Source organism: Salvelinus fontinalis, chromosome 35 (assembly GCF_029448725.1).
Source record: "Salvelinus fontinalis isolate EN_2023a chromosome 35, ASM2944872v1, whole genome shotgun sequence".
Taxonomy (NCBI): Eukaryota; Metazoa; Chordata; class Actinopteri; order Salmoniformes; family Salmonidae; genus Salvelinus; species Salvelinus fontinalis.
This window is the reverse complement of record NC_074699.1, coordinates 395,618-418,028: the sequence shown is the minus strand read 5'-3', so window position 1 is coordinate 418,028 and position 22,411 is coordinate 395,618. Positions and strand designations below refer to the sequence as shown.

At 51.5% G+C, this 22,411-nt stretch overlaps 1 protein-coding gene across 1 annotated transcript in view; it reads right to left on the bottom strand.

Moving 5' to 3' along the window:
• Positions 1-22,411, bottom strand: part of otog (otogelin) — a 125,042-nt gene that overhangs the window by 22,246 nt on the left and 80,385 nt on the right. The window contains exons 28-40 of the mRNA XM_055898895.1: positions 21,650-21,769; positions 20,791-20,907; positions 18,174-18,330; positions 16,035-16,061; positions 15,610-15,777; positions 13,658-13,936; positions 10,509-10,626; positions 9,586-9,665; positions 4,968-8,959; positions 3,962-4,139; positions 3,482-3,630; positions 2,999-3,088; positions 2,078-2,264 (exon numbers count right to left, since the gene is read on the bottom strand). Coding sequence (XP_055754870.1) covers positions 2,078-2,264; positions 2,999-3,088; positions 3,482-3,630; positions 3,962-4,139; positions 4,968-8,959; positions 9,586-9,665; positions 10,509-10,626; positions 13,658-13,936; positions 15,610-15,777; positions 16,035-16,061; positions 18,174-18,330; positions 20,791-20,907; positions 21,650-21,769 — 5,662 coding nt within the window. The remainder of the gene's footprint in view (positions 1-2,077; positions 2,265-2,998; positions 3,089-3,481; positions 3,631-3,961; positions 4,140-4,967; positions 8,960-9,585; positions 9,666-10,508; positions 10,627-13,657; positions 13,937-15,609; positions 15,778-16,034; positions 16,062-18,173; positions 18,331-20,790; positions 20,908-21,649; positions 21,770-22,411) is intronic.

Sequence of the window (22,411 nt, the reverse complement as noted above, 5' to 3'; positions counted from 1 at the left end):
CAAAAGGAGTGTTATAAATATGGAATAGTGTTCCACTTGGGAACCACACTACAACCAGCCTCCATACCACTCCACTTCAAATGGATGCCAGTGTCCTGGCAAACCGCACGCCAGTGTCCTGGCAAACCGCACGCCAGTGTCCTGGCAAACCGCACGCCAGTGTCCTGGCAAACCGCACGCCAGTGTCCTGGCAAACCGCACGCCAGTGTCCTGGCAAACCCCACGCCAGTGTCCTGGCAAACCCCACGCCAGTGTCCTGGCAAACCCCACGCCAGTGTCCTGGCAAACCCCACGCCAGTGTCCTGGCAAACCGCACGCCAGTGTCCTGGCAAACCGCACGCCAGTGTCCTGGCAAACCGCACGCCAGTGTCCTGGCAAACCGCACGCCAGTGTCCTGGCAAACCGCACGCCAGTGTCCTGGCAAACCGCACGCCAGTGTCCTGGCAAACCGCACGCCAGTGTCCTGGCAAACCGCACGCCAGTGTCCTGGCAAACCGCACGCCAGTGTCCTGGCAAACCGCACGCCAGTGTCCTGGCAAACCGCACGCCAGTGTCCTGGCAAACCGCACGCCAGTGTCCTGGCAAACCCCACGCCAGTGTCCTGGCAAACCCCACGCCAGTGTCCTGGCAAACCCCACGCCAGTGTCCTGGCAAACGCCACGCCAGTGTCCTGGCAAACCCCACGCCAGTGTCCTGGCAAACCCCACGCCAGTGTCCTGGCAAACCGCACGCCAGTGTCCTGGCAAACCGCACGCCAGTGTCCTGGCAAACCGCACGCCAGTGTCCTGGCAAACCGCACGCCAGTGTCCTGGCAAACCGCACGCCAGTGTCCTGGCAAACCGCACGCCAGTGTCCTGGCAAACCGCACGCCAGTGTCCTGGCAAACCGCACGCCAGTGTCCTGGCAAACCGCACGCCAGTGTCCTGGCAAACCGCACGCCAGTGTCCTGGCAAACCGCACGCCAGTGTCCTGGCAAACCGCACGCCAGTGTCCTGGTAAACCGCACGCCAGTGTCCTGGTAAACCGCACGCCAGTGTCCTGGTAAACCGCACGCCAGTGTCCTGGTAAACCGCACGCCAGTGTCCTGGCAAACCGCACGCCAGTGTCCTGGTAAACCGCACGCCAGTGTCCTGGTAAACCGCACGCCAGTGTCCTGGTAAACCGCACGCCAGTGTCCTGGTAAACCGCACGCCAGTGTCCTGGTAAACCGCACGCCAGTGTCCTGGTAAACCGCACGCCAGTGTCCTGGTAAACCGCACGCCAGTGTCCTGGTAAACCGCACGCCAGTGTCCTGGTAAACCGCACGCCAGTGTCCTGGTAAACCGCACGCCAGTGTCCTGGTAAACCGCACGCCAGTGTCCTGGTAAACCGCACGCCACTGTCCTGGTAAACCGCACGCCACTGTCCTGGTAAACCGCACGCCAGTGTCCTGGTAAACCGCATGCCAGTGTCCTGGTAAACCACATACCAGTGTCCTGGTAAACCCCATGCCAGTGTCCTGGTAAACCCCATGCCAGTGTCCTGGTAAACCCCATGCCAGTGTCCTGGTAAACCCCATGCCAGTGTCCTGGTAAACCACATACCAGTGTCCTGGTAAACCACATACCAGTGTCCTGGTAAACCACATGCCATTATCCTGGTAAACCACATGCCATTGTCCTGGTAAACCACATGCCAGTGTCCTGGTAAACCACATGCCAGTGTCCTGGTAAACCACATGCCAGTGTCCTGGTAAACCACATGCCAGTGTCCTGGTAAACCACATGCCAGTGTCCTGGTAAACCACATGCCAGTGTCCTGGTAAACCACATGCCAGTGTCCTGGTAAACCACATGCCAGTGTCCTGGTAAACCACATGCCAGTGTCCTGGTAAACCACATGCCAATGTCCTGGTAAACCACATGCCAGTGTCCTGGTAAACCACATGCCAGTGTCCTGGCAAACCACATGCCAGTGTCCTGGTAAACCGCATGCCAGTGTCCTGGTAAACTATATACCATTGTCCTGGTAAACCACATAGCATTGTCCTGGTAAACCCCATACCAACATCCTCATAAGTTCTACCTACACAACATACCACAGAGGCCCATGGTGGGCAGTTTGCTGTTGTAGCTCTCTGTCTCGATGACCAACATGCCCGTGCTGTGGAACCACTGCAGCTTCAGGCCCGCCGGTGTCCGGATCAGATACATGTTGCCGGTGTCCAGGATCTCAAAGCCAAACTTCTTGAACCTCGGCTTGGCGTACCTCGAGTTCACATACAGCTGACAGACAGAAAAGATATGTCAAAATCCTATATGTTGAGGGGTACTGTATTTCCTAATATAGACAGGCCTACAAATACTACTGTAGTGTGTATGGCAAGTTAATTAACATCTCATCACTTTTTAGGTCTAGGATGAACTCTTTCTACTTTACATTGACTTTGATTCTGTTTGTAGTCAAATTGGTGAATAAAGGGCTAGTTAGACCGAGAGAGATAGGAAGAGATTAAGAAGAGATGAAGAAGAGATGAAGAGATTAATAAGAGATGAAGAAGAGATGACGAAGAAGAGATGACGAAGAGATGAAGAAGAGATTAATAAGAGATAAGAAGAGATGACGAAGAAGAGATGATGAAGAAGAGATGATGAAGAGATGAAGAAGAGATAAGAAGAGATGATGAAGAAGAGATGATGAAGAGATAGGAAGAGATTAAGAAGAGATGAAGAAGAGATGAAGAAGAGATTAATAAGAGATAAGAAGAGATGACGAAGAAGAGATGATGAAGAAGAGATGATGAAGAAGAGATGATGAAGAGATAGGAAGAGATTAATAAGAGATAAGAAGAGATGATGAAGAAGAGATGATGAAGAGATGAAGAAGAGATGATGAAGAGATGAAGTAGAGATGATGAAGAGATGAAGAAGAGATAGGAAGAGATTAAGAATAGATAAGAGATAAGGAGAGATAGGAAGAGATAAGAAGAGATGAAGAAGAGATGAAGGAACAGACTGACCCTCCTCTGCAGTCTGTTGATGACCAGGTGGTTGGACTTGTGGGTAATGTTCAAAACCACTAGACACAGGTTGGTGAAATTCCACAGCAGCTTTGGATGGAAACAGAAGAACAAATATTCCAGATTACTTTTTTATTTTATTTACAAAGGCTAAGAATCTCTAATAAAAGGGATTAAAGTCATATACAACTACTCGACATGTGAATGAATAATGATCATTTCCTGAGAATTTTACATTATATAGGGGTGTAAGACAAGGATGTCCTTTATCACCATATTTATTGCTTATCGCCACTAAAATACTTTCTGCAAAGGTACTGTAGCTACAGTATAGGGCCTCACTATGTCTGAGGCGGCCATTTTGGGGACACCGGCGTTACAGTTACCTACTGTAAAGTCTATAGATTCATGGCCTCACTTTCTCTGAGGTGGCCATTTTGGGGACACCGGCGTTACAGTTACCCAATGTACCCTCATCCTCACCGTGTCTGAGTCAGCGGGGCATTCCTGGACCACGATGCTGACAGTCTCGCTGGGCAGCTGGGTCACAATGTAGGAGGTAGCCTTGTAGATGGCCACGCTGTTACCATCAAACGTGATCACGTTCAGGTCGGGGAACACTGAGCAGCGACCTGGAGGAGACAGGACAACACCAGCAAGAAACAGGACATTATGACTGAGAAACGCCTGACAGGGAGGCTGTGTGTGTGTGTGCGTGTGCGTGTGCCAGTGGAGGCTGGTGGGTGGAGCTATAGGAGGACGGGCTCATTTTAATGGTTGGAGTGAAATAAATGGAAAGTTATCAAACACATCATTCATATGGAAACAACAACATGTTTGACTCCCTTTTTATTCCATTCCAGTCATTACAATGAGCCCATCCTCCTACAGCTCCTCCCACCAGCCTCCACTGGAGTGCGTGTCTACTACTGTGAATGTGTGTGGGCTAGCAGTTGTCCTCACATGGGCAGTCCCACTGCGGGCAGCACTTGTCCCCGTTGACCAGGATGGCGAAGCCGAGCAGGCCGCAGTTAGGAGGGGTGGAGTTATACAGACAGTTCTGGGACATGTTGAATCGGACCAGCTGGCCGCTCACACAGAGGAACTTGGTACACTCATCTATGATCTCTGAATAGGGAGGCTGAGACAGGGAAGAACAACAGTTACAACCTGAACAGATTGAACAACGTGTGTTATACAGTGTACTGAATGAAAACAAGGATTAGATGAAGACATTGATGAGAGTTGAAACCATGTACGAACAAGTAGCTAGAAGACTGCAGAGCGCTAGTAAATACCGTAATAGGCTGGGATGACTGAAAGGCCTGGACTTTTCAGATAGTTACAATTATTATATATATATATATATATGTATTGATTTAACCTTTATTTAACTAGGTCAAGTCAGTAAGAACAAATTCTTATTTACAATGACTGGCCTACACCGGCCAAACCCTAACCTGGACGACGCTGTGACAATTGTGCACCGCCCTATGGGACTCCCAATCATGGCCGGTTGTGATAGAGCTTGGATTCGTAACCAGGGTGTCTGTAGTGATGCCTCAAGCAATGAGATGCAGTACCTTAGACCGCTGTGCCACTCAGGAGCCCCATGGAGCCTGCATTGAGCCTACATTGGTTCCCATTGAGCCTACATTGGTTCCCATTGAGCCTACATTGGTTCCCATTGAGCCTACATTGGTTCCCATTGAGCCTACATTGGTTCCCATTGAGCCTACATTGGTTCCCATTGAGCCTACATTGGTTCCCATTGAGCCTACATTGGTTCCCATTGAGCCTACATTGGTTCCCATTGAGCCTACATTGGTTCCCATTGAGCCTACATTGGTTCCCATTGAGCCTACATTGGTTCCCATTGAGCCTACATTGGTTCCCATTGAGCCTACATTGGTTCCCATTGAGCCTACATGTAGAAGAGAGGAAAGGAGAGAGGACTTGGTCTACTCACAGTACACATCCTAGTTGAGGACACTGCCATGGATGTAGTAACCTCTGCCGTAGGTCCAACACGTTCTGTCGTGGTATATGGCGATACTACCGATGGTGACGTGGTTGCCTCTGATGTGGTGTACGGCGACACAGGTGATGGTGACGGAGTCTTTGGTGTAGTGGTGTCTACTCCGTCCACCCTCTCTGGCTCTGTAGCGGAGGTTGGGGTGGCCGTGGGGGGCAAGGGGACTGAGAGAGCTGCTGTCACATCTGGTGTGACCTTTGGTGTGACCCCTGGAGTGGCTGCGACCTCTGTAGAAGTCAGCAGGTCAGGCGAAGGAGTCATTCTGGTTGTGCTCTCTGTGAATGCTGGAGTAACCCCTGTCTCTCTAGTGGTGGATGGTACTATTCCTTCTGGTGTAGTAGTGGTGGATGTGGATGGTACTATTCCTTCTGGTGTAGTAGTGATGGATGGTACTATTCCTTCTGGTGTAGTAGTGGTGGATGGTACTATTCCTTCTGGTGTAGTAGTGGTGGATGTGGATGGTTCTGCGGTCGCTCCTGTGGGTCCTGTGGGGACGGCGGTAGATTCTGTGACCGTGGTCAGGCTAGGAACGGAAACAGAAGTGGATGTGGTCGTGCCAGTGCCGGTCGGAGCAGCGGAGCTGCTAACGTCTGCTGCATATTCTGTGGTTCTGGTTCTGGTGACTGGTTTGGTCGCGGGACGAGCGGTCGTGGTTGGAACAACCTCTGAGATGGTAGCTGTGCCGAGGCTAGGAAGAGCGACCGTAGGAGGACCAGGTGTGGTCGTCGCTGTCGGAACCACTGGTAGTCCCAGAGTCCTTGTATCTACAGTTGCCCTAACAGTGCTCGGTCTGGCGGTGGACCTCACCGTTGTGGCACTTCTGGACGTCGTCATGGGAACCTTGCCTGTTGTCGTCCTGCGTGTTGTTGTCATTGGTCTGCGGGTGGTCTTGGAGACCACTTTAGAAGTAGAAACCACTCTGGTAGTGACTCTCTCTGGGTGGCTAGTGGGTCTGGGAACTGACGTGGGGGAGGACGAGGAGCTGGTTGTGGTTACTGGACCAGACCAGGAAGAAGTTGGTTCTTGTGTAGTTGTTGTGGAAGTAGTAGACAATACTTCCACCCTTCCTGTATCGGGAGGAACGCGAGTGGTCTCTGTTAGCGGTCTGATGGTCACTGGTCTGATGGCAGTGGTCACTGGGACACCAGGTACAGGTGTGATGGTGGTCGTATGGACACCAGGTACAGGTAAAGGTGGGGCAGTGGTCACTGGGACACCAGGTACAGGTTTGACAGTGGTCACTGGCACACCAGGTACAGGTGTGACGGTGGTCGTATGGACACCAGGTACAGGTGTGACGGTGGTCGTATGGACACCAGGTACAGGTGTGACGGTGGTCGTATGGACACCAGGTACAGGTGGGACGGTGGTCACTGGGACACCAGGTACAGGTGTGATGGTGGTCGTATGGACACCAGGTACAGGTGTGATGGTGGTCGTATGGACACCAGGTACAGGTGTGATGGTGGTGGTATGGACACCAGGTACAGGTGTGATGGTGGTGGTATGGACACCAGGTAAAGGTCGGACAGTTGTCGTGGGGACCGTTGTAGTGAGAGATAATGCTGGTTCCCCAGGTACACCAGGCACGGCCGGGGATTCGGGTGTCGCAGGAGGTCTCTCCGTCCTGGAGGTTGAAACTGCGCCGGTTGAAGTCTCGGGCGGAGCTGTGGTGGTTTTGGCAGTGGTCGTCATGGTAACTGAGGTTGTGGTGGTGACGCCTGGCGCTGTAGATGAAGCAACGTGGTGAAGAGCATCAGTGGTGGTAGTGGAGATGACTTGGTGTGGAGAGACCTCTACTTCTGTACTGACCTCAGGTTTCACTGGGACCTCAGGTGTGGTCACCCTCTCTGTGCTAGAGATAGGGCTAGAAGGAGTGGAGGAGGTTTCGCTGTGGGGGGGTATCCAAGGCTCCGTGGTCTTCAGTGTGGTGGGGGGCTGGGTTGTTACGGTCCCTACAGTCACTGGTGGACCTGGCACGGTCGTGGTGGTCTCTGTGTGTGACACCGGTGATACCGGCGATGTGGTTGTGGTTGGGACCACTGCTTCTGTTGTGGTCGAGATGGAAGGAGAGGTGAAGGTGGTCTGGGTGGACTCTGTGGTCGTTACCAGAAGGTCTGGAGGTTTGGTGGTCGTCCTGGAGATTTCCGTTGGTATGGGTTGAGTTGTTGTGGTCCGTACGGTCGGGGGACCGGTAGTAGTGGTCAGTCCCCAGTCCACAGGTTCGGAAGGGTATGCGGTTGTGGTCGTGTGTTCTGTGGTTCTCTCTGTGGTCGGAACAGCGCCAGACCAGGAGGTCCTTTCAGTGTAGGCCGTAGCTGTTGTTGTCAGGTGAGATGTCGTTGTTACCGTGTCTACGACAATCACAGGTGTGACTACAGCCGGTGTCATGGTTACATGGGTCTTTGCCAAGGGTTCCGTTGTTGCCGTTGAGACCGGTGCTCTCGCCGGTTGTTCTGAGGTAAGACCGGTTGATATTGTTGTTGTCGTTGGCAGCATGGGAACAGCGGTGGTAGTTGGTAGATCAGGAACTGGAGTTGTGGACGTCCTCAGCTCTGTAGGGGAGGCGTGAACGGTCTTCTCTGTGGTTGCCGTGAAAACAAGTGGTGGTGTTGTCTCCGGGCGTGCGGGCGGCGTAGTTCTGAGAGTAGTGAAAGGGGTTTCTGGTGAGGCTGATACTGGGCTGTGTTTTGAAGTGGGTTCTGGTGGTGTTGTTGTTACGGTGTGAACGGTGGAGGTCGGTGAGAGAGAGGGTACTGTGGTATCGGCTGTAGTCGATACACCAGGAGGGAGGACTTTGGTTGTTGTTGGCTCGGTTGTCTCCACAGCAACAGGCTTTGTGCTTGTCTCTGTGGGTGCACCAAGGGTGGTTATAGAAGCTGTAGTCATGGCTGTAGACCTGGTTGTAGTCCTAGTTGTAGTCCAAGCTGTGTCCCTGGGTGTCTCTGAGACTGTGGTTGGCTGTGGACTAGAGGTGGTTGAGACTGGAGTCACTGTGTCTCCTGGACGTGTGGTGGCCTTAGTGGTCACACTGGTGGGGGTGACTGGTACTGCAGGCAGGGTGCTGGTCTGAGTAGGCCCCATGGTGGAGCTTATCCAGGGGCCCATGGTAGTGGATGGAGGGGGGCTGGTGAATGTGGTGTCTGTAGGCCCTGGGCGTAGAGAGGGCCTGGTGGTTGAGGACGTGAGCCAGAACAGAGCTGTGATAGAGAAGGGCACCTGGCTGGTCCTCTCTGTGCTGGGGCCTAGGGGGCTAGGTGTGGAGCTGGGGGCCCTGGTCGTCCTCTCTGTACTGCCTTCTGTAGTGGAGGGTAAGGATGGAGATGTCTTCACTGTAGATACAACCTCCACCACCTCAGGTCTGACTGTGGTGGCCCAGGATGGAGGGGAGGGTGTTGCTGCTGCACTGGTTCCCTCTGGAGTCGGACCGGCCGAAGAGGTGCTGAGCAGAACCACCTTATCAGTCACTGTGGTCGGTACTTTAGCAGAGGTGGTCAGAGCATCCAAAGCAGAAGTTGAGACAATAGGAATGGTGGTGGTGGCTGCAGTGGTGGGGACTGTGTCTGAAGGGGTGGTGGTGTAGGGAGGCTGGATGGAGGTGGTGGTGAGGGGCCCAGGGGGACCCGGGGTGGAGCGTGCGGTGGAGAGGCCTGGGCTAGCCGGCCTGCTGGTAGTGGTGGTGGTGAGGGGCCCAGGGAGACCCGGGGTGGAGCGTGCGGTGGAGAGGCCTGGGCTAGCCGGCCTGCTGGTAGTGGTGGTGGTGAGGGGCCCAGGGAGACCCGGGGTGGAGCGTGTCGTGGAGAGGCCTGGGCTAGCCGGCCTGCTGGTCAAGGTGGTGGTGGAGGCTGAAGGAGTGACAGCTGCAGGTGTTGACTCAACACTGCTGACAGTAGTAATGGGCTGCACAGCAACTGGTGGCTTAATGCCTGGAGCACAAACAATAAATCAACTGTTAGATAAGCACTGCTGCTGGCTTAGGGGAGAGAGAGAGGAGGAAGAGAGAGACAGAGACAGATAGAAAGAACAAGAGAGTAAAAGAGAGAGAGAGAGAGAGAGAGAAAGAAAGAGTAGAAGTAGTGTGATCCATTCCTCCCCTGTGGCCAAACTTCAACCACACAGCACATGGCTCATGTTGATGGTAGATTAGAGTGTTGATCTTGATTAAGCAGATGTTAGCTGTGAATATCTCAGCGTCTCAGAAATCTGATACGACACTGTATTTATCTTGTTACTGTGTGTACCCAGAGATCTTGAGGTAAGCCCAATAACACGTGCAAGGGGTATGTTTCATGTGACCTTTACATGTTGACTCATTTTAAAAACAAGGATATACTCTCAACCTAAGTATATTTGTATCTGTCCCGCATCACTGTACAAATCCAACTTTAAATAAATAGTCCTCAGTTACTGGATATTCCATTTGACTTCTGATAATATAGTCAGTTTGAGTTTCCACTAGTATGAGAAGTGGAGTGGAGTGGAGTGGAGTGGAGTGGAGTGGAGTGGAGTGGAGAGGAGAGGAGAGGAGAGGAGAAAATGTCCTGATACTCACAGTCTTCAACATGGACACATCTCTGAGTGACCTCATCCAGCACCATGTGACCATGACACAGAGGCAGACATCCCTCCACTCTACAGAGAAACACACAGCTCTTAAAACTACTGCCGACTACTCTCTATACAGTAACATCACATTTCATTTACAGTGTATAGAAACAAGGGTTCCAAAAGGGTTCTTTGGCCCCGTAGGAGAACCGCATAGGACGGCCCAATAACCCTTTAAGGTTCTAGAACCACCTTTTTTTCTAAGTGTAGAAAAACAATTGTGACAGATGGACAGCTGTAGAGCAGTTGTGTCCTACAATTAAAATGTTACAAAAGAGTAACACTATTCTGAGCCATGTATTAACATCTGTGGGAAATATCAGATTACTGCAAAACATGTAGATCTAATATCTCAGTGGTGTTTGTACTGTATCTGGCTGGCTGGCTGGCTGGCTGGCTGACTGACTGACTGGCTGGCTGGCTGGCTGACTGGCTGACTGGCTGGCTGGCTGACTGACTGGCTGGCTGGCTGACTGGCTGACTGGCTGACTGGCTGACTGGCTGACTGGCTGACTGGCTGACTGGCTGACTGGCTGACTGGCTGACTGGCTGACTGGCTGACTGGCTGGCTGGCTGACTGGCTGACTGGCTGACTGGCTGGCTGGCTGACTGGCTGACTGATTACACAATAGAGCTGGAGCTGGAGGCTTCACATTCACATGGTGAAGGTTTAGCCCCTGTCTGTGATGGTGTACGGTCACATCCCAAACAGTGCCCTGTTCCCTATATAGAGCACTACTTTTGACCAGGGCCTTATCCCCTATATAGTGCACTACTTTTGACCAGGGCCTTATCCCCTATATGGTGCACTATATAGAGAATAGGGTGCCATTTAGGATGCATACGTAGTGTCACCTTGTGCTGCCTTACTTTGGAACGGTACCACATGCCTCCCCCGAGGGGTCACTGCAAGTCCTGAAGCAGGGGCTGACACACGACTCATACCTCCACTGGCACTTAGGACCCGTAGGGCTGTCTGGACCAGGGCCTGAGGGAAAATACACACTTTACAGAACGTGTTGCACAGCAGAGTATGAAACATGGAAACACATAAACTTGTGTTTGTGAATTTCAATCATATTGCAGAGTCTCCTAGTAAAGAGAGTGGATATGAAGTGAGTTGAGTTCTAGATGGACTATGGTCTGGACTCTGCCTAACCTCTCTGGACCTCTCCTGGTTGACTATGGTCTGGACTCTGCCTAACCCCTCTGGTCAACTATGGTCTGGACTCTGCCTAACCTCTCTGGACCTCTCCTGGTCGACTATGGTCTGGACTCTGCCTAACCCCTCTGGACCTCTCCTGGTCAACTATGGTCTGGACTCTGCCTAACCCCTCTGGACCTCTCCTGGTTGACTATGGTCTGGACTCTGCCTAACCCGTCTGGACCTCTCCTGGTCAACTATGGTCTGGACTCTGCCTAACCCCTCTGGACCTCTCCTGGTTGACTATGGTCTGGACTCTGCCTAACCCCTCTGGACCTCTCCTGGTTGACTATGGTCTGGACTCTGCCTAACCTCTCTGGACCTCTCCTGGTTGACTATGGTCTGGACTCTGCCTAACCTCTCCTGGTTGACTATGGTCTGGACTCTGCCTAACCCCTCTGGACCTCTCCTGGTTGACTATGGTCTGGACTCTGCCTAACCCCTCTGGACCTCTCCTGGTCAACTATGGTCTGGACTCTGCCTAACCCCTCTGGACCTCTCCTGGTCAACTATGGTCTGGACTCTGCTTAACCCCTCTGGACCTCTCCTGGTCAACTATGGTCTGGACTCTGCCTAACCCCTCTGGACCTCTCCTGGTCGAATATGGTCTGGACTCTGCCTAACCCCTCTGGACCTCTCCTGGTCTGGACTCTGCCTAACCTCTCTGGACCTCTCCTGGTTGACTATGGTCTGGACTCTGCCTAACCACTCTGGACCTCTCCTGGTTGACTATGGTCTGGACTCTGCCTAACCTCTCTGGACCTCTCCTGGTTGACTATGGTCTGGACTCTGCCTAACCTCTCTGGACCTCTCCTGGTTGACTATGGTCTGGACTCTGCCTAACCTCTCTGGACCTCTCCTGGTTGACTATGGTCTGGACTCTGCCTAACCTCTCTGGACCTCTCCTGGTTGACTATGGTCTGGACTCTGCCTAACCTCTCTGGACCTCTCCTGGTCGACTATGGTCTGGACTCTGCCTAACCTCTCTGGACCTCTCCTGGTCAACTATGGTCTGGACTCTGCTTAACCCCTCTGGACCTCTCCTGGTCAACTATGGTCTGGACTCTGCCTAACCCCTCTGGACCTCTCCTGGTTGACTATGGTCTGGACTCTGCCTAACCACTCTGGACCTCTCCTGGTCGACTATGGTCTGGACTCTGCCTAACCTCTCTGGACCTCTCCTGGTCGACTATGGTCTGGACTCTGCCTAACCTCTCTGGATCTCTCCTGGTTGACTATGGTCTGGACTCTGCCTAACCTCTCTGGACCTCTCCTGGTTGACTATGGTCTGGACTCTGCCTAACCTCTCTGGACCTCTCCTGGTTGACTATGGTCTGGACTCTGCCTAACCTCTCTGGACCTCTCCTGGTTGACTATGGTCTGGACTCTGCCTAACCTCTCTGGACCTCTCCTGGTTAACTATGTCCGGCATGCACTGCTGTCAGAGAGTAACCCTATCTGTTTCTGCCAGCCTGTGTGAACTCTGCTATGCTCCTAAAACAAATGGCTGACATATTTTTAGCCACAGTAATTACCCAGCCTGCATCAGGAGCAGCAAACCCAGCTGTGGATACAGAAAGAGAGCAGAACTTTCTAGACCTCACCAACTCTAACCATACATTTGGACCTGAACTATGATTCACAAATCACTTTACTAGATTATGAACAGAAATACTCTCCAAATGGTGAAGTTGTTTCTTGGTTGAAATAAAAACCACCCCTGCCTAGTGTCTGACCACCCCCTCTCTGTTCTCCCTTTCCCCCAGTCAAAGACTCCGACCCTGGGCATTAGCCAGGGCAAAGCTCCTTCTCTGGAAGTGGTATACTGGAAGGGGCAGGTCGGTTTCTGTTTTGGAACAGCCGTGGTCTGGAGGGGGCCCTGGTCTGGAGGGGGCCCTGGTCTGGAGGGGGCCCTGGTCTGGAGGGGGCCCTGGTCTGGAGGGGCCCTGATCTGGTGCTGACCTAGCACACCGCCCTTCCACCCATCCACATCTCAACATGTCTGTGATTAAAGGCACACATCAGCCACTCGCCACTGACAAAATCTGTCGTTCTGTTGCGAGGTGGGAGTGTGCCCGGGCGACAGCTGCAGAGGGCTTGCCATTACAGTGCTATGCAAAACATGGCTGCCCGCACAAAGAGCCCATTAACGGGCTAAATGGGTGTTTTTACAAACCGAGTACGCACGCTGGTGGGGCCATGGTTAGGGGGTTGTGGGGGTTGGCGGGGTGGAGGGGCTGCAGCAGGAGGTTACACCAGGGGGTTAGTAGCGTAAACTACAAAGTGAAAGTCTTTGTCTCTGGACCTCAGCTGACAGCCATCTCTGATACATACAGTAAGTATTGGGTTGCATTGGAGGGGACGAGCATAACATGGCCAAAGCTCCAAGAGCTTGAGCAAAAGCTAGAAGACCACAGGTTTGCTAGCTTGACCTTTCATGTAATAAATGCCTGCATACTGTACATCCTATGGAAAGCATAGGAATACTAATAGGGCACATTTTAAAAGATGATTGTGACCGATCAAAAGGCCTTGTTCCAAACCTCCTCAACGCAAACCTATAGCCACAGGCAAACTCCTACTAGAATACAACCACACCACCCTGACAGCTTAAACAGAGGAAGCCCCCATATCTGTTCAAGTGTAACACATTAAAAAATGGTCACAAGTGGCAGTTTTATTAAAAATATCATATCAAAATAGATGGTATAAATGGAATCACCTTTGAGAAGAAAAAACTTTAACTTTTCATTTACATAGCTCTTCTTTTCCCTTCCTATGTAACCTTCCCAGATCTCCTGCCCATCCCACGTACCTGTCAGTTTGAAGAGCGTGGCTTTGCGGAATCCGTCAGTGTGTTTGTACTTCACGAGGTGAACCCAGGACAGCATGTAGTGGAGGAAGAATCCCGGCCTGGCGAAAGCCTCCAGAGAATCATAACGCTGGATCCAGGTGTCACGGTGCAGCGTGAAGGTAGCCGCGTCCCAGAACGCTTCACTCTCCTCCCACTTGGTCAGCGTAAGATGGCCGCTGCTGTCCACCGCCAGGAAGTAGTTGGGCCGATCGGACGCCTCGAACGACACCAGGGAAGTGTCTAGAGGAAATGTTGATCACCAATTTAGGAACCTCAACATCAAGGGTCTATTCCGGTTAAATAAAGGTTAAAAAAAACAATTTGAGCTCTGGAAAACTTCATTAGACCAGAGGACAGGGACTGGAAGACTTCATTAGACCAGAGGATAGAGACTGGAAGACTTCATTAGACCAGAGGATAGAGACTGGAAGACTTCATTAGACCAGAGGATAGAGACTGGAAGACTTCATTAGACCAGAGGACAGGAAGACTTCATTAGACCAGAGGACAGGAAGACTTCATTAGACCAGAGGACAGGAAGACTACATTAGACCAGAGGACAGGAAGACTACATTAGACCAGAGGACAGGGACTGGAAGACTTCATTAGACCAGAGGACAGGGACTGGAAAACTTCATTAGACCAGAGGATAGAGACTGGAAGACTTCATTAGACCAGAGGACAGGGACTGGAAGACTTCATTAGACCAGAGGACAGGGACTGGAAGACTTCATTAGACCAGAGGACAGGGACTGGAAAACTTCATTAGACCAGAGGATAGAGACTGGAAGACTTCATTAGACCAGAGGACAGGGACTGGAAGACTTCATTAGACCAGAGGACAGGGACTGGAAGACTTCATTAGACCAGAGGATAGAGACTGGAAGACTTCATTAGACCAGAGGATAGGGACTGGAAGACTTCATTAGACCAGAGGATAGAGACTGGAAGACTTCATTAGACCAGAGGATAGAGACTGGAAAACTTCATTAGACCAGAGGATAGAGACTGGAAGACTTCATTAGACCAGAGGATAGAGACTGGAAGACTTCATTAGACCAGAGGACAGGGACTGGAAAACTTCATTAGACCAGAGGATAGAGACTGGAAGACTTCATTAGACCAGAGGACAGGGACTGGAAGACTTCATTAGACCAGAGGACATGGACTGGAAGACTTCATTAGACCAGAGGATAGAGACTGGAAAACTTCATTAGACCAGAGGATAGAGACTGGAAGACTTCATTAGACCAGAGGATAGAGACTGGAAGACTTCATTAGACCAGAGGACAGGAAGACTACATTAGACCAGAGGACAGGGACAGGAAGACTTCATTAGACCAGAGGACAGGGACAGGAAGACTTCATTAGACCAGAGGACAGGGACTGGAAGACTTCATTAGACCAGAGGACAGGGACTGGAAGACTTCATTAGACCAGAGGATAGAGACTGGAAGACTTCATTAGACCAGAGGATAGAGACTGGAAGACTTCATTAGACCAGAGGATAGAGACTGGAAGACTTCATTAGACCAGAGGATAGAGACTGGAAGACTTCATTAGACCAGAGGATAGAGACTGGAAGACTTCATTAGACCAGAGGATAGAGACTGGAAGACTTCATTAGACCAGAGGATAGAGACTGGAAGACTTCATTAGACCGGAGGACAGGGACTGGAAGACTTCATTAGACCAGAGGACAGGGACTGGAAGACTTCATTAGACCAGAGGACTGGAAGACTGTTTAATGAATGGACGTTGTAGTAGGAGGAGGGCTAGGAATGCAGAATGTTAGAAAGTGTTATGAATGGAGCAGGAAGTAAAAGGATGAGGGACATGGAAATGGCCATTGCATTAGACTGATGTGATGAGGACTGGGAGTGACGTTGCTCTGTTTCCTCTGTGTTGCTCACCATGTGGACGTGCTCTGCTGAGCCCAGGGGTCATCATGAAGAGGGACAGGAAACCAGCCGCACTAGTGTCTCCTTTCTTAGGGAACACTGTCCCACTGGACCTGTTGGCTGCCAGCACCGTGTCTCTCTCCCTGTAGGTCACCAGCCTGTAGGGGCCTTTACCCAGAACTACAAGACAGAGGAGAGGAACACTGTCATGAGGAATCCTTCGCTGTATGGCTGACATCTACCATGGGCCCCAGAACTGTGCAAAGACTACGCCCCCATGTGGTTTAACAATGAACTGCCTTACACATTGATCATTATGAAATGTTTGTAGCAAATTCTAAGGACAATGCACAATAAACTTCCAAGGTTCAGTCATTGATTTCTTGGAGAGATTTGACGACAAATAGGAGGAGTTTGAGAGGATATGATGTATATACCTTTGTTGTAGTATTCACAGTCGTAGGCTGAAAAGACAAACAGAAAGAGTCGTTAGTGGAATTAAATTATAAACTGTCCAAAAGTAGTTAGTTACATATGAAAACAGAGTGCCATTTCAGATGGTCCCACACACTCCCATGCCACCCATTGACTGGGCAGCGTGCCCGGTGCCTGCTCGTTGGACACCCATTGACTGGGCAGCGTGCCCGGTGCCTGCTCGTTGGCCACCCATTGACTGGGCAGCGTGCCCGGTGCCTGCTCGTTGGCCACCCATTGACTGGGCAGCGTGCCCGGTGCCTGCTCGTTGGCCACCCATTGACTGGGCAGCGTGCCCGGTGCCTGCTCGTTGGCCACCCATTGACTGGGCAGCGTGCCCGGTGCCTGCTCGTTGGCCACCCATTGACTGGGTAGTGTGCCCGGTGCCTGCTCGTTGGCCACCCATTGACTGGGTAGTGTGCCCGGTGCCTGCTCGTTGGCCACCCATTGACTGGGTAGTGTGCCCGGTGCCTGCTCGTTGGCCACCCATTGACTGGGTAGTGTGCCCGGTGCCTGCTCGTTGGCCACCCATTGACTGGGTAGTGTGCCCGGTGCCTGCTCGTTGGCCACCCATTGACTGGGTAGTGTGCCCGGTGCCTGCTCGTTGGCCACCCATTGACTGGGTAGTGTGCCCGGTGCCTGCTCGTTGGCCACCCATTGACTGGGTAGTGTGCCCGGTGCCTGCTCGTTGGCCACCCATTGACTGGGTAGTGTGCCCGGTGCCTGCTCGTTGGCCACCCATTGACTGGGTAGTGTGCCCGGTGCCTGCTCGTTGGCCACCCATTGACTGGGTAGTGTGCCCGGTGCCTGCTCGTTGGCCACCCATTGACTGGGTAGTGTGCCCGGTGCCTGCTCGTTGGCCACCCATTGACTGGGTAGTGTGCCCGGTGCCTGCTCGTTGGCCACCCATTGACTGGGTAGTGTGCCCGGTGCCTGCTCGTTGGCCACCCATTGACTGGGTAGTGTGCCCGGTGCCTGCTCGTTGGCCACCCATTGACTGGGTAGTGTGCCCGGTGCCTGCTCGTTGGCCACCCATTGACTGGGTAGTGTGCCCGGTGCCTGCTCGTTGGCCACCCATTGACTGGGTAGTGTGCCCGGTGCCTGCTCGTTGGCCACCCATTGACTGGGTAGTGTGCCCGGTGCCTGCTCGTTGGCCACCCATTGACTGGGTAGTGTGCCCGGTGCCTGCTCGTTGGCCACCCATTGACTGGGTAGTGTGCCCGGTGCCTGCTCGTTGGCCACCCATTGACTGGGTAGTGTGCCCGGTGCCTGCTCGTTGGCCACCCATTGACTGGGTAGCGTGCCCGGTGCCTGCTCGTTGGCCACCCATTGACTGGGTAGCGTGCCCGGTGCCTGCTCGTTGGCCACCCATTGACTGGGTAGCGTGCCCGGTGCCTGCTCGTTGGCCACCCATTGACTGGGTAGCGTGCCCGGTGCCTGCTCGTTGGCCACCCATTGACTGGGTAGTGTGCCCGGTGCCTGCTCGTTGGCCACCCATTGACTGGGTAGTGTGCCCGGTGCCTGCTCGTTGGCCACCCATTGACTGGGTAGTGTGCCCGGTGCCTGCTCGTTGGCCACCCATTGACTGGGTAGTGTGCCCGGTGCCTGCTCGTTGGCCACCCATTGACTGGGTAGTGTGCCCGGTGCCTGCTCGTTGGCCACCCATTGACTGGGTAGTGTGCCCGGTGCCTGCTCGTTGGCCACCCATTGACTGGGTAGTGTGCCCGGTGCCTGCTCGTTGGCCACCCATTGACTGGGTAGTGTGCCCGGTGCCTGCTCGTTGGCCACCCATTGACTGGGTAGTGTGCCCGGTGCCTGCTCGTTGGACACCCATTGACTGGGTAGTGTGCCCGGTGCCTGCTCGTTGGCCACCCATTGACTGGGTAGTGTGCCCGGTGCCTGCTCGTTGGACACTTGTATTATTGACTGTACGTTTGTTTATTCCATGTGTAATTCTGTGTTGTTGTTTGTGTCGCACTGCTTTGCTTTATCTTGACCAGGTCGCAGTTGTAAATGAGAACTTGTTCTAAACTTGCCTACCTGGTTAAATAAAGGAGAAATAAAAATATATATTTTTAAAAAACTCATAGCCGCAGACTTACGGCAGATCGACGGGGATCGCCAGTCCACGGTGACACCCTGGTGACAGCATCGGTGGGCGTAGGCTGCTACGCTGGTACAGAAACAGTCACAGTCCCCACCACGACTACAGCCACACGTATCAGCCAGACAGTTCATATAGAACCATGTCACATCCACCTGGACAGGGGGAGACAGGAAGGAACCTTTCAGACCCTTAAGACTGTTGTCCACTAGCGTAGGGATATGGTCGTAACAGCCAGATACGACACACAGCCTGATATGACACACAGCCTGATACAGAGGGTAGGGGTTATGTAATGTGGAGAAGAGATAGGACAGCAGACCAGCTGACAGAGGGTAGTGGTTATGTAGAGGGTAGTGGTTATGTAGAGGGTAGTGGTTATGTAATGTGGAGAAGAGATAGGACAGTGGACCAGCTGACAGAGGGTAGTGGTTATGTAATGTGGAGAAGAGATAGGACAGTGGACCAGCTGACAGAGGGTAGGGGTTATGTAATGTGGAGAAGAGATAGGACAGTGGACCAGCTGACAGAGGGTAGTGGTTATGTAATGTGGAGAAGAGATAGGACAGCAGACAAGCAGACAGAGGGTAGGGGTTATGTAATGTGGAGAAGAGATAGGACAGCAGACAAGCAGACAGATGGTAGGGGTTATGTAATGTGGAGTAGAGACAGGACAGCAGACCAGCTGACAGAGGGTAGTGGTTATGTAGAGGGTAGTGGTTATGTAGAGGGTAGTGGTTATGTAATGTGGAGAAGAGATAGGACAGCAGACCAGCTAACAGAGGGTAGGGGTTATGTAGAGGGTAGGGGTTATGTAATGTGGAGAAGAGATAGGACAGCAGACCAGCTGACAGAGGGTAGTGGTTATGTAGAGGGTAGTGGTTATGTAATGTGGAGAAGAGATAGGACAGCAGACCAGCTGACAGAGGGTAGGGGTTATGTAATGTGGAGAAGAGACAGGACAGCAGACCAGCTGACAGAGGGTAGGGGTTATGTAGAGGGTAGTGGTTATGTAGAGGGTAGTGGTTATGTAATGTGGAGAAGAGATAGGACAGTGAACCAGCTGACAGAGGGTAGTGGTTATGTAGAGGGTAGTGGTTATGTAGAGGGTAGTGGTTATGTAATGTGGAGAAGAGATAGGACAGTGGACCAGCTGACAAAGGGTAGGGGTTATGTAGAGGGTAGTGGTTATGTAGAGGGTAGTGGTTATGTAGAGGGTAGTGGTTATGTAATGTGGAGAAGAGACAGGACAGCAGACCAGCTGACAGAGGGTAGGGGTTATGTAATGTGGAGAAGAGATAGGACAGCAGACCAGCTGACAGAGGGTAGTGGTTATGTAGAGGGTAGTGGTTATGTAATGTGGAGAAGAGATAGGACAGCAGACCAGCTGACAGAGGGTAGTGGTTATGTAATGTGGAGAAGAGATAGGACAGCAGACAGAGGGTAGTGGTTATGTAATGTGGAGAAGAGATAGGACAGCAGACCATCTGACAGAGGGTAGGGGTTATGTAGAGGGTAGTGGTTATGTAGAGGGTAGTGGTTATGTAAAGGGTAGTGGTTATGTAGAGGGTATGGGTTTTGTAATGTGGAGAAGAGATAGGACAGTGGACCAGCTGGCAGAGGGTAGGGGTTATGTAATGTGGAGAAGAGACAGGACAGCAGACCAGCTGACAGAGGGTAGGGGTTATGTAATGTGGAGAAGAGATAGGACAGCAGACCAGCTGACAGAGGGTAGGGGTTATGTAATGTGGAGGAGAGACAGGACAGCAGACCAGCTGACAGAGGGTAGGGGTTATGTAGAGGGTAGTGGTTATGTAATGTGGAGAAGAGACAGGACAGCAGACCAGCTGACAGAGGGTAGGGGTTATGTAATGTAAGGTGTATGTCAGGCTTGAGAGAAGCCCCAGTAATACTAACAGCCACAGTAACATCAACCCACAGAGAGATCTGTAAGACAGCCTACAGTAACATCAACCCACAGAGAGATCTGTGAGACAGCCCACAGTAACATCAAGCCACAGAGAGATCTGTGAGACAGCCCACAGTAACATCAAGCCACAGAGAGATCTGTGACACAGCCTACAGTAACATCAAGCCACAGAGAGATCTGTGAGACAGCCTACAGTAACATCAAGCCACAGAGAGACCTGTGAGACAGCCCACAGTAACATCAAGCCACAGAGAGATCTGTGAGACAGCCTACAGTAACATCAAGCCACAGAGAGATCTGTGAGACAGCCTAAAGTAACATCAAGCCACAGAGAGATCTGTGAGACAGCCTAAAGTAACATCAAGCCACAGAGAGATCTGTGAGACAGCCCACAGTAAGACAGTACGATCCTGATGTCTGTGCTTTACAGTGAGTCAAACAGCCTCTGGGAGCTGACTCAAATAACCAGAGCCCCCCCAGCACTCATCAACACAGACAGCTGAAACAGCAGAGGGAGAAACTGCATGGCACAGTATAGACACACACATGCTCTTCTATACCAACGCACGCACACACACACATAAACAGATATCCACATATGTATGCATACCCACTCCCACACACACACGCAACACAGCCTTCTCCTCCATTGGCTGAGCTGCTGGCTGTCATTCTCCATACTCACCACCGGGTGGCAGACTAGGAAGACCTCGCTGAGCAGGACTCCACACAGCCTCTTGGAGAACGGCTCCCTCAGTGGGTTCAGACTGCAGGGGTGTCTGATGTCTGGGCTGTTAACACACTGGACACACACATATCTAACGTCAGAAGACTGACAATAGACACCTGTATCATGCATGAACACATGCACACACACAGAGACTAATAGACACAGAGACTAATAGACACAGAGACTAATAGACACAGAGACTAATAGACACAGAGACTAATACACACAGAGACTAATAGACACAGAGACTAATAGACACAGAGACTAATAGACACAGAGACTAATAGACACAGAGACTAATACACACAGAGACTAATACACACAGAGACTAATACACACAGAGACTAATACACACAGAGACTAATAGACACAGAGACTAATAGACACAGAGACTAATAGACACAGAGACTAATAGACACAGAGACTAATAGACACAGAGACTAATAGACACAGAGACTAATAGACACAGAGACTAATAGACACAGAGACTAATAGACACAGAGACTAATAGACACAGAGACTAATAGACACAGAGACTAATAGACACAGAGACTAATAGACACAGAGACTAATAGACACAGAGACTAATAGACACAGAGACTAATAGACACAGAGACTAATAGACACAGAGACTAATAGACACAGAGACTAATACACACAGAGACTAATACACACAGAGACTAATAGACACAGAGACTAATAGACACAGAGACTAATACACACAGAGACTAATACACACAGAGACTAATACACACAGAGACTAATACACACACACTATCCACTGAGAATAGACAGTGGGGGTTTCGAAACTTGCCTCAGCTGCCGTCCAGCTGTTGCCAAACTCCTGAGGCGTGGCAGAGTCTATGTTCTCTGGTGTCCTCATCTCATTGACCGTCCTCAGATCAAAGTTCCCACACAGACCGCTCAGCTTGCCCTGGACACAGTATTCACATGAATATTACACCAATCACAGACCTCTCAGCTTGTCCTGGACATAGTATTCACATGAATACTGCACCAATCACAGACCTCTCAGCTTGCCCAGGACACAGTATTCACATTAATATTACACCAATCAGACCTCTCAGCTTGTCCTCAACACAGTATTCACATTAATATTGCACCAATCACAGACCTCTCAGCTTGTCCTGGACACAGTATTCACATTAATATTACACCAATCACAGACCTCTCAGCTTGTCCTCAACACAGTATTCACATTAATATTACACCAATCACAGACCTCTCAGCTTGTCCTGGACACAGTATTCACATTAATATTACACCAATCACAGACCTCTCAGCTTGTCCTCAACACAGTATTCACATTAATATTACACCAATCACAGCTCTGTAGAGTAATAAGGAAGGGCTTGGTGACCTGATGGTGCTAATCAAGGGCTTGGTGACCTGATGGTGCTAATCAAGGGCTTGGTGACCTGATGGTGCTAATCAAGGGCTTGGTGACCTGATGGTGCTAATCAAGGGCTTGGTGACCTGATGGTGCTAATCAAGGGCTTGGTGACCTGATGGTGCTAATCAAGGGCTTGGTGACCTGATGGTGCTAATCAAGGGC